Source organism: Scatophagus argus, chromosome 2 (assembly GCF_020382885.2).
Source record: "Scatophagus argus isolate fScaArg1 chromosome 2, fScaArg1.pri, whole genome shotgun sequence".
Lineage (NCBI taxonomy): Eukaryota > Metazoa > Chordata > Actinopteri > Scatophagidae > Scatophagus > Scatophagus argus.
The window spans coordinates 23,358,357-23,375,891 of record NC_058494.1 but is presented as its reverse complement, the minus strand read 5'-3'; the positions used below and the strand labels follow the sequence as shown (position 1 = coordinate 23,375,891).

At 42.6% G+C, this 17,535-nt stretch overlaps 1 protein-coding gene across 2 annotated transcripts in view; it reads left to right on the top strand.

The window, feature by feature from the left end:
* The first annotated feature begins 731 nt into the window (after positions 1–731).
* LOC124049736 (protein sidekick-1-like) overlaps positions 732–17,535 on the top strand; it is a 203,391-nt gene continuing 186,587 nt past the window's right edge. Inside the window, exons 1-2 of one of the 2 annotated variants that reach the window (XM_046371712.1) lie at positions 732–1,125; positions 2,092–2,507. In XM_046371712.1, coding sequence (XP_046227668.1) covers positions 2,333–2,507 — 175 coding nt within the window. In that variant the 5' untranslated portion in view covers positions 732–1,125; positions 2,092–2,332. Of the gene's footprint in view, positions 2,508–17,535 lie in introns of both variants that reach the window. The other variant, XM_046371721.1, reaches the window with a different exon arrangement.

Genomic DNA, 17,535 nt, shown 5'->3' with positions numbered 1-17,535 from the left:
TTGAAGATTGGAATTTTGGCGTTTTAATATCGAAACCAGAGCAACCTGTGAGGTTTGGCACTGCAGACTGAGCAGCAGATGCTTCTCGTGGAAGCTCCAAATAGCATCATAGCCACTTAACTGGAAACAGAAAGTTGGAAGCCAACTGCTAAATGAGCATGGATGGAAAGATAAAACGGAAGAGCTGAGGTGAAGGTGCTTGAGGAGAATGTGTTGGAGACACTGGATGGTGTAGGGAGACTATTTGGCCACTCAGGGGATGGAAAGTCTGCCTCTGAGGATTTATTAAAGCAATAAAAGATAAGGTCACTGTGTTGTAGGCTTAAATATTAATGTGCCATTTAATGACCCTCACCATGGAAGAAACTAGGTTATCACTGGTACTAAGATATACCTCCAGGCAGTTATTTTGTCGTGAAGCGAGGTGCTTTTGTGTGTAGCTGGACCTCCAGTGGTGCTTCACAGAGGTCCCCCACAGTAAAATAACGTAGAGTCGGATTTCTTTGAAGTAAGCAAGGTGAAAAAAATCCCCCAGGCTCTGTTATTGTCATTGTAGTCCTGTCTTTCTCTGCTATTTTCACACACAAGTTCTTTATTAAGTAATATTTATTGACAAAATATAAGTTGATGTCACTGGATAATATGAATGGTCGAATGGGTATCTTGTTTTTGAGAGAAAAACTTCTTTCAGATAAGTGGGATTTTCGGGGATTGGGGGCGCCGTCCACCATACTCTTAGCGCTGGCACTGCGTCCCGCCCCCCCGGCTTGGACTGTCCAATAGGAACAGCAGGAGCACTGGGCTCCACCAATCAGCAACAACGGATGATAGTGAATGGAAGTTCAGTTTTTGAGTTTGGGATAGATCGAGGGCGATATTAGTGGAAAGTGCGAGCAAGAAGTTAGATATGTATATATGGAAGAAGTAAATTCAGACTCATTAATATTGACTTTTTGCTTTCACAAAAGTCAGTAGCTTGTTGAACAAAGCGAAACAAGAGTCCTCTCTCTCCCCTAAGTCCGTGTCGAGGAGGGTAGCAGGTGTTCAGTTGAGGGAGACGCATCGGCTGGGTGCCGAAACGGGAGAAAACGGATAAACCGGCGCTAACCGGCGACAAAAACTCCAGTGAGTGTGAAGGGGTGGCGATAAAACGCGATTTGAAGTAGCCGTTTCTTTCCCGGGCGGACCGTTTCTTGGAGGAGGACCCTGGATAAAGGCTCTGTCGCAGTAGCAGTGGTGAGAGTAACATTAACGTCTGTGTAACGGCTGCTTTTTCAGTTCAAACCGAATGTTACTTTGTGCCCGCCGCTTGCTAACTCCGCTCCTCCGCTGTACGTACGGGGAAGAAGGCAGAGAGACTCTCAGACGTTGCTGGGGAACTTGCGTTTATGTTTGTGCTAACCTGTTGTGTCCTTTCCCCGTGTAATCCGAGACCCGGCGCAGTTACGGCAAGTTAGCCTATCTGGTAACCGAGGCGAGAGTTCCCGTTGGGGGGGAGAGTGGTGGATCGTTTTCGACTCGCGTTCACAGCTCACATGGATGTCTAACTTCAGCTAACGGACTGCAGCTTCTCCATCACCGCACTTTGTAAAGACTCGGCGTGGTCAGTCCAGTTGGGTTTGCAGTGAGAAACCGGGGTGTTCACAGATTCAATTACTGAATTGATTTTTAGAGCTCTCTCTCTCTCTCTCACACACACACACACACGCACCAGCAAAGCGTGGATGGATAATGCACGAGTTTTATTGCTTCTCTGTTAATGCGACCACAGTCTAAACAGCTAAATGATCTGCGGGCTAGCTTAAATCCCCGGTGAAGACATCAAAACAAGCGCGGATTTGAGGTCGATAGCAGAGAATAAGCCGATAAGTCTAAAGCACACTCAGATGTATTAATTCCGTGCTCGGATCAATCCAAATGAAAATGAGGTATCGCAGGACGCAGAAACACACCGACTCCGCCACAGCACATAGACATTACAGTGTCGTTATCGTTACACTGTGAAACCAGACCAGTGAGGGAAAGTCTGTTGGTGTTGGTGTGGACCCCCCCTCCACCCCCACCCCTTTCTCTTTCTCCCGCTGCCTGCAGAGTTTTGGGGCACCGACGCTGGGAAGTCAGAGCGGGTGAGCTTGTCGGCAGTGACTGCGGTGAACTCCCGGAGCTCAGAGCTCATATCTTCAGCGGGGGAAAGCGCGGAGTGCCGGCGCTGAAGCCCGCTCCTCTCCGCTCGGACTTCTTCCCATTCGTGCGCAGGGCAGAGAGAGAGAGAGAGGGAGAGTTGCAGCAGCAAAGCATAAGCGGACACGGGCACTGCTGGTCTCTCTCCCGCATGATGAAACCGGGAATTTGCTGCGCTGAGTCTGGGTCTCCGGAGCGTGAGGAGGCACCAGCCGGGAGACGGCAGAAGACGATGGGGACAGGGGCGACCCGGAGTGGGAGCTGGTGTCCGCTGCTGTTTCTCCTGATTCTTCTCGGCAGCAGCTGCCACATGTTGCACGGCCAAGGTAAGAGCTTCACTCCCACCCGAGTCCTGGGTTCAAATGTCACACGATGCACAACAACAACAAAATGATTTATAATCTACATTATTTGTGATTAGACGAATTTATAGTTTAAGGGTTTGATGGGAGTACGTGGCTTACGTTTGGTATCTAATATGCTAAATACAGACTTTTATTTGTCACTTGGAGCATGGTGAACCAGGGAAAAGTGAGATGATGACACCTGAAGTGGAAACAAGGGTGTGATTTATGAGACCAACTATAGCAGTTTGCCCATTTCTTGGGATTTCTCTGTGTCCCAGTGGTAGGGTTTAGACATGGAAGTATGGGAGTGCTTTTTGTGAATTAAATCAGGTGCATTGTTTGTGGGAGAGACATAAGCATGTGTGTAAATTATTATTATTATGATGATGATTGTAGGATTAAGATATTGTGGTTGTGTGTTCCTGGTGGGGGTGTTGTGACAATTTCCAAACATCGATAATCCCCCTCTTAGTCAATGACCTGCTTAACTACAGCTCTTGATTTGGCACAAATACACAAATGCAGACACATGCAGTTGCACACAGTGTATTAATATAAGTTGGCTCCTATTAGTCAGTGCTGACCCTGCTGTGCTGGCAGGCGTCCAGATTAGTGTGTGACTTGTGGTTGCACAGGGCTACTGTGTGGAGTAATTGTTGAGTACAGCAGCAGGAAAGAAGACAAATATGATGAGATATTGATTTCTGACTGAAGCTGTTTAGAAAAATTGTGTGTTGCCATGTTACGTGAATTTATGTGTTTTTTTTTCTTTTGTAGCTATAGAGATGATAATGGACAGGAAAGGATATTTGTGTGTTTGTGTGTGTGTCTTTGTGTGAATGTAGCTCGTGGGATCATGTTAGAGTGGGAGGGACGAAAAGGTCAGGCTGGTGTCAGCTCACAGTTTTCTGTGGGTCACAGATGGCATGGTGGGTAGAACGTAAGGCTGAGACTTGGGGTTATGTGGAGGAGGGGACATAGGAATGTCTGTGCATTTATGTATGTGTGTTAGACGTGGGGGGTCAGAGTGAGCTGTTTGTGAGGACATGGAGAATGTGTATGTGCTGTTCAAGTGCAGGAAAGTGCCTGCTTGAGTGTGAAAGAGGGAGGACAGGTAGAGGAGGGAGGTCAGGAAGACGGAGGCGGCGTGGCAAGAAGGAGGAGGTGGTGTGAGAAGGAGCAGGGAGAGGGGAGTGGCAGGGAAAGGGTTGAGAATAAAAGATGGAGTCGGGGGATGTGTGTGGAGAGGGAATGCGGTGCACTGTGCTTGTCACTCAGAAAGCGCTGCCTGCAGTTCAATCGATGGTGATGGTATGACAACACCTCTGTGTGTGTCAAAAGTTGCTCTCTTCTCCTTTCTTTTCCCAGTCGTCACACTTTCTCTTCCTCTCTCCCTCCCTACTAGGTGTTGAGGAGGAGGAGGTGGGAGACGGAGGGATGGAGTGCCTGCAGAGTCAGCTCCTTCCGTCCTCCCTCTAATGTCAAGGTCTCAGCACCAGCACCCAAGTTACCACACACCACATTCCCCACCCTCACAGCCACCAGCCCCTTTCAGCTGTCTTGGCTCAGGAAGCGGGGGGTACCCTGCTGCAAAATGTCTATGCCTCAGGATGGCTGGCAGTGGTTGTGTTTGCATGCGTGTCTGCTGGAGGTAGTGGGTGAATTGGAAATTAGTGAAACAGATACGCGATGGGGCTGGCGGTGGTGGAGGGGGGTGGGGTTATTGATTTGATAAGCTGTGCCAGACGGCCAATCGAAGGCTGTAGATTTTCCAGGTTCCGACCCCTCTATCCCGAGCATTTATTAGGGCGTTTCATTTTAGGAGGAAAAGGATGGAATTCATGAGCCAAGGTTGATCCTCCTGATCCCCTCCCTCCCCCCCGTTCCTCTCCTTCTTTCACTCTCGCTCCCTCTTTCTCTCAGCCAATCGATGCCCACACCCCTCCCCATAAATGTGAGGCTTTATAGGAGCCAACTCTCGTCTCTGGGAGCACATTTAAATAAGCTCATCGATCTTTCATTTTAGAGTTTAAGTGACGGCAGCATTTTACTGTCGTCCGCCCCCCCCCCCAACTTCCTCCACCTCTCATCTGCTCACCTCTCGACTCTCCCTTCTTTATTCATAACTTATCTCAGTCCCTCACCGCCGCCCCTCACTGAGTGGGTTCTGCTCCACAGCTGTTTGACTGATTCACGTTTGCAGCATGGATACCAGCAGAGCTTGGTTTCAAGACTTTATATTCTGACTGAAGTCAAGGATGGGTCACGTTCACTGTGTTTCACAATGCAAATTATATTCTGTATCACTAGGAGACAGAGTTGAGACTACCTCTATGTTTGTATTATCGTTTTAAGAGGAAAACATTGCTAATTGTACGTGATTTTCTAGCTATGGCCTTGTTTTAGACGTGCATTTTTAGAAATGATTTTTGAACATTTTTAGAAACCAAAATCACAAAGGACCTAGAATGACATTAAATCATGAAAATGTTCAAAGTCAGAAGGGCTTCACCGTAACAACATTGATATGGACCATTAGGTTTATAATACGTGTAGATTGATTTTTTTTTCTCAGTTGCTAATGTGGATAATGATAATGGTCTATATGTGGCGAAAGTGTAATGAAAAAATACTGCTGGTTGTCATTATTGCTAACCTTGCCCAAGGTAATTGCATTAAAGTGTAGTTTGAACATCCCAGCTGTTAAACCATCTTTCTGGTGTAAAACAAAATAAATCGTGGTTACAGTTTTTAGGGCTCCTACTAAAGTTTAGTTTCTTCTCATAAATTTGAAAGTTTTCTTCTGGTTCAACTAGGCCAAGCACAGACTTGAATCGTCATGCTGATGCAGCTAGCAGATCTATCAGTGAGATTAAGTTTGATATGACACATGCCATTGGCTCAACCAAGTCAAAGCTTGATCCTGATTGGACCACTGTGCATGCTTAAGTGAAACGAGGTCACTCTGAGGACATTCGGATGGTGGGCTGTGGGCTGGCAGAGTTCTGAGTGTGATGTGAAAACCCAAATCACATAGACTGGCATGCAGTTTTACACATGTACACCCACACACACATGCGCACAGAGTCCTTGTCTCTCATCAACGTCAAACAGTTAAAGCAGACGTGGAAATGTGCTTAACCATGTTGTAATGAGGAGAGGGTAAATTAGGAGGCTCGTCCAACTAATTTATCATCATCTATGCTGCACAGCCTCACTGTGACTTTTCCACCTCTCTGACACTCTTATAAATCTTATGTCTGCATTACATGTTGTATTCTCTTCCACTGTTGGATGCAACAATACCAGTATTTTTACAACATTTATTTTATTTTTTTTAAGTTGTGAAGCATTGCGTGTTAGAGGCTATTTCTCACCAGATTAATTGCAGCACGCACATTTTGACATGATTAAACTGTAAATTTACTGCTTGTAATAGCAAGACTCGTGTTCCTTCTTTATCCATACAGACACAAATTTAATCACACATTAAAGTACTTTGAATTTTGGAGGCCCCAGGAGAGACTTGGCTGTCTGATGGATTGTGTGTGTGCATGTGAATATGTATTAGAGAAGGAGAACAAATGCTGGAGAAGATGCTGTGAATGTGTGTGTGTGTGTGTGTGATAGTCGTCAGGTTAGTCGGGTTTAAGAGGAAGTGAGATCCCAGGTTGACTATCTTATTTCCTGTCTGTCAGGAGGAACAAATCACCACACTTCCACAGCCAGCTGACACTTTGCTGCGGCTCTGTGCGTGTCTATACATATCTATGTTTTTGAGAGGGGCAGAGTTTGTGTGTGACTATCTGTCTGGGTCTGCACACCTGGTATGTGAAAAAGATTTTAGACCAAGAGAACTGCAGACTACATACAGTGTGTGAGGATGTCAGATTGATGCCGACCCTCTATCAGTCCCAAGTGTTTTCTCCTCACAGAGGAAGAAGTAGCAAATATAGAGAAGCAGCCAGTTCCTTAATGGAAAGTAATTGCCTGTGTGTGTGTGTCTGTGTGTGTGTGTGTGTACAAAGGAGGAGATGCATCTATCCTATTGATTCAGTGATTAACAATCCAATATGATCGATGCAAAGTGAAAACATGGAATCTTCATCTTTGCTGTATTATGATGAAACAAATCATTTACACCACTACTCTGACTGAGGTCGGTTCAAAGTATAATAATTGTTAATACCTTTGTCTTAACAGATTAAATTATGTTGCATGTCTGTGTGTGTCATTTTTACCATTAAAGCACAATATTTCAATAAAGATCATCAGTGAGTTCTTCTTTGGCCCAAGCCTCTCATCCACAGTGTTGCTAGCTATAACTGACATTGATTTATTTACAAGAAATCATCCAGTCAGTCAAGAGCCAGTCAGCATAGCCATTTAGTTGGCTACATCACTCTTTTAGTACATTGACAAGCAGAGATCTGCTAGTCATTGAGGTTCTGTGGAGTTTGGAAGTGGAAGCCATATGTTAAATGCCATATAAATATTGTGATCTTTAAGATTTACTCGGAAAGTGAATTGTGGACCCCTGCAAGATCTAAAATCGTCAGGTTACCCAGCTATTGTGTGAAGTATCTACATGTGTGCTTCTGCCCACTCAGAATGGTTCCCGTTTCTTTATACAGAGATATATTTTATAGGAGTTTTCCTCAAAACCATCCAGGCGAGCTTTGAAATGTGAGCCAAGTGGGATACACTCTGGTCTCCTCTGCCTCCCCCTTCTGTCTTGCTTCTTTTTGCTTTTCTTTTCTTTTTTTTTTTGTTTGGTATATCAGTATCACGCCTCTGTTTTTAGTTTCTCTTTCTTCCTTCCCTCCTTTTCTCTCCATAAGGGACGAAAGAATCCATTGCTGCAGGCCACACAGGTGGAACGGAGGCTGTTTTGCTGTTTAGACCTGAGTGTTTATTATGTAAGATAGGTGCAGGAGGGAGGTATATCACAAAAGCTTATCTTGTACTTTTCAAGATGGTTCTACAGCGAGACATCCAAACAAAGCTGAACTCTTGCAAAACACGAACTCTATTGATTGACTGAACTGCAAGACATTGCAAAGCAAAAAGAGTGACAGACAGAATTTGAGATTGGCAGACAAACAGATACACACACACACACACACAGTCACACACACGCACAGCTTCACAACTTTTGTTGTTTGTTGGCTAAAGTGTCGGGAAAGAAGTTAAGAAGTATTTGTGACAGAGCTCAGTAGCCGCCTGTTATTAGGTTTTGGCTTGCATTCAAGGAGTGATTAATAAGTCCGTGGCATAAAGTGTGTGCATAGGGATGTAAGAAGGTGTCTGTGTGTGTCACAGCATACGGATCACCTCTTTTTGGACCTCTAGAAAACAGTCATAATATGCACATTAACATAGTAGTAACACCAGAAACATCTCTACATGCACAGCTGGATGCAGACTGTAGCTAACGTTATATTTCTGATAGTTAAAATCAGCATTGGAAAAAAGTTGCTCTTAAATCATCATATATGATCTAATCGCCAATCGACACAAGCCCAGTAGGTGGATTTGTTGGAAATAAACTTTAATGTCCATCTGCCGTTGTTGCTGGGGAATTTCAATATCACATTTATTTATTTGTTTCATCTGTAGGCCTGTAGAACTGCATGTGCAAAAATAATAAGATCCAAAATATTCAAGCAACAGGTTATTTTATTTCATAAAATATTTAACACGAAAATACTTAGATTCTTTCTCTCTCTCTCTGTCTCTCTCTCTCTCTCTCTGTCACACACACACACACACACACACACACACACACACACACACACACACACACACTCACACACACTCCCCCACATCCACATAGTAAACAAAAACCCACAAAGCCATGAAGCGATGACACAGTTGTGTGGGTGTTCCTAAACATTATGCTCTTCCTCTCCAGCAGGGCTGTCCTCAGGCTGGCCAATACCTTCGTTCCAGCCGTATCCGTCAGAGCTGATGTAGTTGTAACTAAATTTCGACTGAGAAACTACATGATCAGTCATTTGTTTTACAATAATGTGTGTCTGTGAAGAGTGCCTTCATGCCTTTATGTTATCTGGACTGACTGCAAGCAAACACAGAAAGACTAACGGATGTGCCCGTCAGCTTAGACAGACAGACAGACAGACTACAGACAGATACACTGCAAGCTAGCACACCAACATTGCTGTTATTTGTGACATCAAGCCTCGAGAGAACAGAACAGAGGATTTCTGTTATTTTTCCCTTTTCCATGACCAGAAGGATAGTTCTGCTTCATCTTCTCATCAGAGTACATGGACAACCGCTTTGACATGAGATGGAGGCGGGGCCCTTTTTTTGGCCGCCTGGCCGTCCTCATTAAAGCGTCCAAGTGAAACATGCAGATTCATATATTAGGACACTTCGTAATGAATTATCAACCATGTTTCTCTTGACACTGAGATGGTAACCCTTGCTAACTATGGCCTTCATTATTAGCTCTATCAGCAATATTATAAAAAAGACTGGATTTGCTGCATTGCTTCTGTACCTGATATGTAACATGTATAAATATGCTTTGTATATACATGAATTTAAATTGTATCACTAAATAGAATACAGTGTGCAAATTCTATGGAACTTTTCACTTCATGCACCCAAAGACTATTGTTTCATTTTGTGGTTTGGTTGTTACTTTATGCTGATTTTTTTTTTTTTTTTTTGCATTTTATTATAAAAAGCCAAGAAAACCTGCAAGACAAAAAATAAACCACAGCCACAAAATATTTCATCAGAAATGAAAGGCATACAGGGTATGTATATTTAAAAATGTCCAAATAAAAAAAGAGAAACAAAAACAAAAAAAAAACTTGGACTGTGACACAACAGATTCTTGTTCATGAGAATATTTTTATCTCACTTCACTGCTTTGTTCTCTGTTTTTAAGATAACCCATATGTGATGAATAGTAATGTCTTTTTCTGAGTATTTTTGGTGTTTTGAAATAAACTGCTGCCAGAGGAAGATGAGACAAGAGCTAATAAATGATACCAAGAGCCACTGTGACAGTTTCATCACATGTAGTATATTTTATGGGGCTTAATGGTATTAAGAACTTTGAACCCAGTGATAGCAATAAGCAGTGCAAAGTTGTTTACAGCGGAATGGCTTAAAAAGGACCACAGACTGCTGCCTGAGGATTAATCTCTAATCAGGGCAATAATTACACGAGTTCCACATGTGGAAGAATGTCTGTAAAACTGTGAAGCTACTGCAGGTTGTTGCAAACTGTGCAGTATGTTCTGCGGCTATACTAAATATGACTCTGTGACATATTCATCAACATGCCCATCCTTTCCTCTCTCCCCAAGGTCATGCTGAGATCACTTAGTTTAGGGAGATAGATGTTAGCAGATGTTGACAGGAATTGTTCTACTCCAATTTCACATAATTGCTCAGTAATATTAGGTACATACAGTCCATTTGATGGACTGCAAAGAGAATATGTAGCACAGGAGTTATGGAGTCCCAAAAGGGAGTCACAGATGTCAGGTCTGTGTGACTTACACAAGGCAATCTACGAACAGATTCCTATTTACAGAAACAACTGGTGGAAATAAAATTGCAGGTGGCTGGAGATACATCAGAGAGACATGCTCACTCTCTCTCTCTTCCCTAACACCTGGGAAATGCCTTTAAAACCCCAGCCTTGTACTGCCAGTCATTTAGTGGCAGCACTAGATTAGTTGAGGGCTCAGGAGTACTTTCACAGCGGGGCGACGAAAGTGACTCTACTTCCTTCATCAAGAACGGTTCAGTCAGTATTTGGATTCGAACTGGCAACCTTCCAGTGGGTCATACCCCAGGCTGTCTCTCATTGTGTCTCTGCACTTTCTCTCTAGCTCTCTTTTCTCCCCCTCCCTCAGACTCACTCTCAGTGCGGCTGTAGTCATTTTTACTGTGACATTTGCAGGGCACGGAATACTATGGAGTGAAGAACGCTCAGTAGAAGAACATCAAATGTGTGTGTGTGTCCGTGTCCCAGCCCCCATGATCCCTCATGCCAAATGCACAAATGCACCTGGCTGAAGCTCTTTATTTGTTTGTCTATGTTTTCATTGTGGTGGTGCCATCAGGCTATTTGAATGGGATCTTTGCATAGTGAACCGGCAGTCACGGAATATTACTGGGGTCAGACCGGGTTGAGCAGAAGTGCAGGGAGTGTACATCTTTGTGTGTGTATTAGAGCAGCATGATTTACTTGTTCAGTGCAAGGGCTTTACCCTGCTGCAGGTGTGTGTTCTCAGCTTGATACGTTTGATCTGCCACAGGTGTTTGAGAGGCTGTGTGTATGTGGGTGTGGGTGTGTGCACACTTATCTGCGTATGGTGATTTATGCCATAGGCTCAGAGCAAAAAAGACCCTTTTTGATCTCATCCAGGAATAGGTGTGAAGTACTGTACTCTGTGTGTGTGTCTCTCTGTGTGTGTGTGTGTATAAGTGTTTGGTCTGGCCAGAGGTTTTTAGTTTAGTCCTTTGATCCAAGCTAGAGGTGGGCATACCTCTGTGAGAAGCCAGCCAAGCAGTATGGAGACTTGGCTTGTGCTGCAGAAGTGTATGTGTGTGTGTGTGTGTGTGTGAGAGCGAAGGAGAGACTGTATCTGTGTGTCTGTTTGCATGTGTGAGAAACTGCTGTTTTGCATGTTGGTATCTCTCTCATCAGTAATATGACGTATTAATGTAAAATGGCTTGAGGAACACAATGACTTTCTGAATGGTTAAGTGATAAATATATAAAAGAGGCTGGACAATAAAATTCACAAAAATAATGTCTCCTAAAAGCGGACTGTTAAACAGTGCCAAATCAATTTTCTTTCCATTTTCTGTAAATACTGTGATGTGATTATGTCTCCATATTTGCCACAACTCTGAGATTGGAGCGTTCAGATTGACATCCTGTACAGAACTGGAAGTGCTGCAGAGTGGTATCTCATTTTGTTTCTTGTTTCCAAGGTAACACACCATATACAAACAATTCAATTCAATGTATTTATATAGCACCATATCACAACAAAAGTTATCTCATGACACTTTCCAGTTAGACCAGGTCTGGACCATACTTTTTCATTTTTAGGACTGAGAGACCCAACAAGACCCCCATGAGCAAGCACTTGGTGACAGTGGCAAGGAAAAACTTCCTTTTAAAAGGCAGAAACCTCAGAGCAGGCCCCAGCTCTAGATGGGCGGCCGTATGGCTTCACAGGTTGGGTTGTGAGAAGGAGAGAGAATAATATAGAAATAGTCAAGTTAGCGACGTGCATTGATTGGACATGAATGTGTACAGACGGGCGGTTAGAGGAGGAGAGAGAAGCTCAGCATAACTATAAGCTTTATCTAGCTTTATCACGCTTAAACATACAAATATGTATTAAGGGCGTAACAATACACAAAAATCACTGTCTGGTACGTACCTCAATTGAAGTCACAGTTCGATATGTATTCAATACGGCAGGGGGAAATGAAACAAAACAAAAAATGTCTTAGAAAACAGTGGTCTGCTGAGCAAACTGTGGTTCTGTTTGTAATTATGCCACCAAATGCAACTCTTTTAATAAAAATAGGAAGAATATTCTCTGGGTTAGCATTCTACTCTTGTTTTGTTCCTCTACCTGTGATGTTCACATTTCGAGTTCAGCGTTGAACCAGCTTCATCCCTGATCGCAGTTGAACAGTGCCGGCATATAGCTTTCATCTGATCTACCTGTCTTTGTCCATTGTCAGTGTAGTCAGCTGAGGAGCTGTAATGTTCCCAGACAGTAGACTTTAATGATGCCGGAGGATCTTCAGACTCTGGTTTATCTGTGTTTGCCATAGCCACAAGACTGTGCTCACTCTCTGTGGCGTGTGTGTGTGCACACATGCTCAACCTGCCAAAAAAATTTCAATCAAAAGCATGTACTGTTAATATGTGTTATCTTGATAGACGTATTTTCACCGTAGTTTTTTGTTAATCACCATGGTCTCTGTAATTCTCTGGTTCAAATGTGTGATTTGCACAGTGTTCATGCTGTTTTAATGCTACACGTGCGCTCCAGTGTGTTCATTACGTTCATGGATTTCCATATGGGGAAGAGAGACCTTTTTCAAACATGAATCACTGCATTAGTGGTGGTAGAAGACTGAGGCTGTGCAGACCATCAGCTGTATGACCCGACTCTTAAGTAGTCATGGAGTGAGTGATCATGTTCGAATAAATCACCAATCAATGGCATAAGTTAAATGGGTTGCACTTATGCAGCACTTTTACACGGTGCTTTACAGTCTGCCTCTCTTTCACCCACTGATGGAAATGGAATTGTTATGCTGGCCTTAACATGAGGAGGGGGTTAGGTGTTTTTCACAAGTACAGGTGTGAGTAAACCACTCACCCAGAAGTTAGTGAACAGTCCACTCTGCCTCCTGAGTCACAGCTGCCCCATTGAGAAAATCTGGACAAACTCTCAGTGAGTTTTGGTACATGACTGTTGAACTGAATATCGAGGCAGGTGGTTATGCTACCTGCTTCCGCCTGCTAGTTTTCTCCCGTCACAACCCCTGCCTATTGTTTGTTTGTTTTTTTCCGTTGTTCATGTGCTGCTGGCTGCTGTTCATCGCAAACGGGACCTGGTGGTGCAGTCTGATGCCACCCGCTGAGCTACTGTACAGGGATTTAAAAGGCACCCAGCGACATTGCAAGGGAAAGTTGAGAAAGGTTCAGTGCTGTTTAGTTTTGCCAGCTCAGGTAGGTGTCAGTGTCATATGAAAACAGATTAAAAGGCACTCAACAAGGCTCTTCTTTACTAGTTAAAAACCTGTTTAACAGCACATCAATTAATTTCTGTGGTATTTTATGGCAGCTACATCATAAAACACCCACAGAACTACATGTTGAAGAGAGGCCAGAAACTGCCTTCTCCTTTGTGTCCTGTGTTTGAGTGAAATCTTGGTTCTGTCAGCTGACATACAGAATGTCACAATGAAAGAGGATCAGCTTTTGTGTATGGTAGCTAATATCTGTTTTGCACATCACCTTGGGACAACTTTACATCTCAACAACTACCTCTCACTGGATATGAATGAGATTTTACACCCAGGTAGTGAGGTAGTGAAATTTTAAATGGGATTTCCATGTGCAGCAGTTTCACTTCACATCACTTCAGTTTACCTACACATTTCAGACTCACTTTTAGATATCTTCCCACTTTGATTTGAAATTCATATTCTTGTGTTCTCTGTATTTTATTTCATTATCTTCGCTCAGGGAAACAAACTGCAGTAAACCAAAATACTACTCATTCAGTGTAATTTTCCACAGCTCAAGTAGATTTTTGCTAATTTCAAGGCAGAGTTCTCTTTTGAAACGCGTTTGTAAAGCACGGTGCACATAAGCCACCAATTTTAGTTTAAAGTGTTTTTGATGATGACTAGCATGTCACGATTAAATGAATCGTCACAACTGAGTGGTTTATATTTCTGTTTGTATTGTTCTGATGTGCTGAAATTGATGTTTTGACTGACATGGTCGAGTAGAAAAGCACTGGGTTGAACTCTTTCTTTAACAAGAGAGAAGGAAGGTGGTGTTGATTGATGGATGAGGGAATTAATGGGCACACGTGGATGAAGGATTTGCTGAAAAAGTAATCAAAGAGAGAAAATAAGTCATTCAAAAAGGCAGGTGGAAAGAGAGAATAGGTTGTCAGTTAAGGGGTCATTGGAGTAGATGGATGAGAGAAGACGGCACAGACACGAACAACGTAATCAAAACAGAGTTTACAATACTTAGTCAAGACAGATGAAGTGAGTTCCTCAAAGAGAAAGACTAAGAAGAGAGGAAATAGTTTGTTGGCTAATGGATGCACTCTATCTTTTTTTGTTTTTCCCCTTTTACTCTCTTGATCTTTTTCTCCCATCGTTGCTCATCATTCTTCTCTCCTATCCCTGCCTGTGTTGCATCCTCTCTCTCCCTTTTGCCAGTTATTTCTCTCCTCCACTTTATGTAATTGGGAAGGGGTGGTGCATACACATTGATCTCATTAAGAGCACACGCTACGCACAAACATACAGCAGTCTCACAGACATTTTGTTACCCTGTAGTAAAATGAATGCGTGTATATGGATTGAAGAACAAGTCATCTCTCACTGGTTTCACTTTATCTCGCAAGTGTGGGAGTAGAAAGAGAGAAAGGCAAACAAATGCAAATAAAATGGAAGCATTCAAGCGAAAGAGAGAAATTAATAATCCTGTTTGCCTGTTGATGCAGACCCTTTAATGGTATGTACTGTGTGCCAACTGTGTGCAGACGCTCTCCTGTCCTCAGTCATCTTGAGTTACTCTCCAACCTGGCGGCTCCTGGTTGTGTTTGACTCAGCAGAATCGTCGTGACCGTCAACAATGGCCCTGAGTGTTTTGTTTGAGTTTTCGACGTGTCACCACATCTCTCTATTGGCTGTGACACTCGGCTCTGAAATGCTTCTGTGTGTATTTTTGTGCCTGCCATACAAAGTAGCAAAAGAAAGAATTATACAGTTATTAAAAAATGTATAAGATAAGATAGGCCTTTATTAGTCACGCAGTGGGGAAATTCTCAAAATAGAATTATTAGAAAAACATACAGTATTAAATTACACATAAAATCAGAATTGATAACGTGTATAAACTATGTTTTATGGAACAAGTGATGCTTTACTGTAATAATAATAAGTAAAATTCCGTTTTTCATGCGGGCTCCCACCAGATTACCCCATGCATCTTGTGATGCTCTCACACGACAGCAACAAAACAATCTTTAATTAATTTTACATTTCATTATCTCCTTTAATGAAAAAGGGCATGAAATTTATCAGCTGGATCACTTTAAGAACAAAAGACTGTAAATGAGCCAAATGACGTGATATGAACATTTTTTAAAATGATGATGATATCCAGTGTTTCCCTCAGAATTATTTCTGTTCTGCAGCGGCAGGACTCAGAGGCAGACTGATGTTGTTTGATCTGTACAGATGCTTCTGGACCTTGTTTATTTAGCCTGTCAAAAGTTTATAGTCGGTTTCATCATAAAGACAGCTATTAACCAGAATCAACTGCGTTCTATAGAGTTTACATCCTATCAAATAGTGGGAGTAACTTGGTTCTCTGCCTTTTACCTGATCTTAAGTCACATCCTTTGGTGTTGTTGGTGAAATCGTTCCAGGGCTACTTTGTGGTTCAGTTTGATGTGATGGTCAACTGTCAACAGTCAACTGAAAATATAATCAAAATTTTAGAAGGTGTGAGCAGGAGTTTGTTACATTCACTCATGATTGTTTTGCATCTGCTGTGATATCTTTATTGCAAGTGTGAATGTAAATCCAGTATGTCTAACTGAACTCATCCTTTTAAATCACTTAATGAAATCACTGGCAGCAGACAGTGATGTTTTGATATATGTCAGGTTACTGTGGTTGTTGCCAAAGTGCAATGATGTAATTTTCATCTAAAATAACTTCACATGAACTGGGGTTTTGATGTCCTCTGAAATGCAAATTCAATTTAAAATTCACATCATCTGCTCTTGAAAGCGTATGTCAATTTCTGTATGTTAATATTTGGACTGCTCTACAGTAATATTTGGGATAGACTGCTTTGAGGCTCCTCACAGAAGCTGGCCTCAACACTCCTCTTGGACCATTAAAACTGCCAGTTCCTTATAAAGAGGATAAGAGGAGCTGATGTGATTGGCCCTTATTGAGCCTCATGTCAACTCTACCTGCTGAAACTGCAGTCCTCCTACTAACGATATACTCATCCTGGTTCAACATCTTTGCAAAAAACTACTTTCCAACACTTGGAAGTCTGTATTCCATTCAGGAAATAAGAGGCCCGTCTGAAACCGTGTATTAAGCAGATCGGTTCATGTTCCCATGGGACCTGCATCAAATCAAGGAGTGCAGTTCGTCAGGTTTAGATTTTAGGAATGAATCCTTAACGAAAATGCTTCTGCCGAATTGGTTTCATTTACAGTCAACGTGAGCGTCATTAACCACAATGTCTGCCTGGACATTGTGGTTAATGGATTTTAGAGAATACTTGAGACAGCAAAGCTCCTCCACACACCTGATTGGTCACATTGTAAAACATTCATTTCATTGCTTATGAAAATAAACAAGAGATAGATCATTGGCTATAGTAATTGATGTTTTCTTCGGGAAAACCTATGAGTGATAAGTTGGAAGTCAGGCTATATTTTGCCAGGAGCACTTGCGCTGTCAGTGAAACTATTCTGTGGCTCTCAATAGGACAGGCTGACCTGTCCGACAGCACTGCTGACATGATTTTTTTAAGTGAAGCCGTGAAGACTGTTTACTGCCACTAGGACTCAGCTCTGGTCTTTGTCCTGCATTCATGGACATCTTCCCACCTGCTCAGTTTGCTCTGCCAATTTGTACCAATCTATGGTGAGAATGTCAGGAACAGAGAAAACAAGGTCTGACTAGCACAGTGAAACCACAAATTCTCATGCGGCCGGTGTAACATTGATATTATAACAGTAATCTATAATAGCTCTCTGTAATACTATGATAGTGTTCTCTGTAAGGCGATGTGTGGGTTTTACTCAATAATCCACTGTTCTAAATGTCAGTCCATGGCTTTAGGCAAACATTATGCTGATTACTGCAACCATCATTTAAGCAGCTCCTCATGCCCGGCAAACACACCTTGAATGGCCTTTGTGTGTGTGTGTGTGTGTGTGTGTTTTTGTGTTTGTGCTTGGAATTTACTTTTCAGTGTAGTTCTTGGCAAAATCTGCTTGATTATGTTCTTTCGGTGTCACTTTATCTGACATAGTGTAGCTTATTAGAATGTCACTTACTCATCAAGGTGTGTGTGTGGGTGGGCTGTGTGTATGAACATAGGTGTGTGGATAATCTCAGCGTTTCTGTCTGTGTGTTTGTGTGTGTGAATGGGCTTTTAAAGCGGCTGCTTTCAACACGCCCTGCACAATCACTGCTGAAA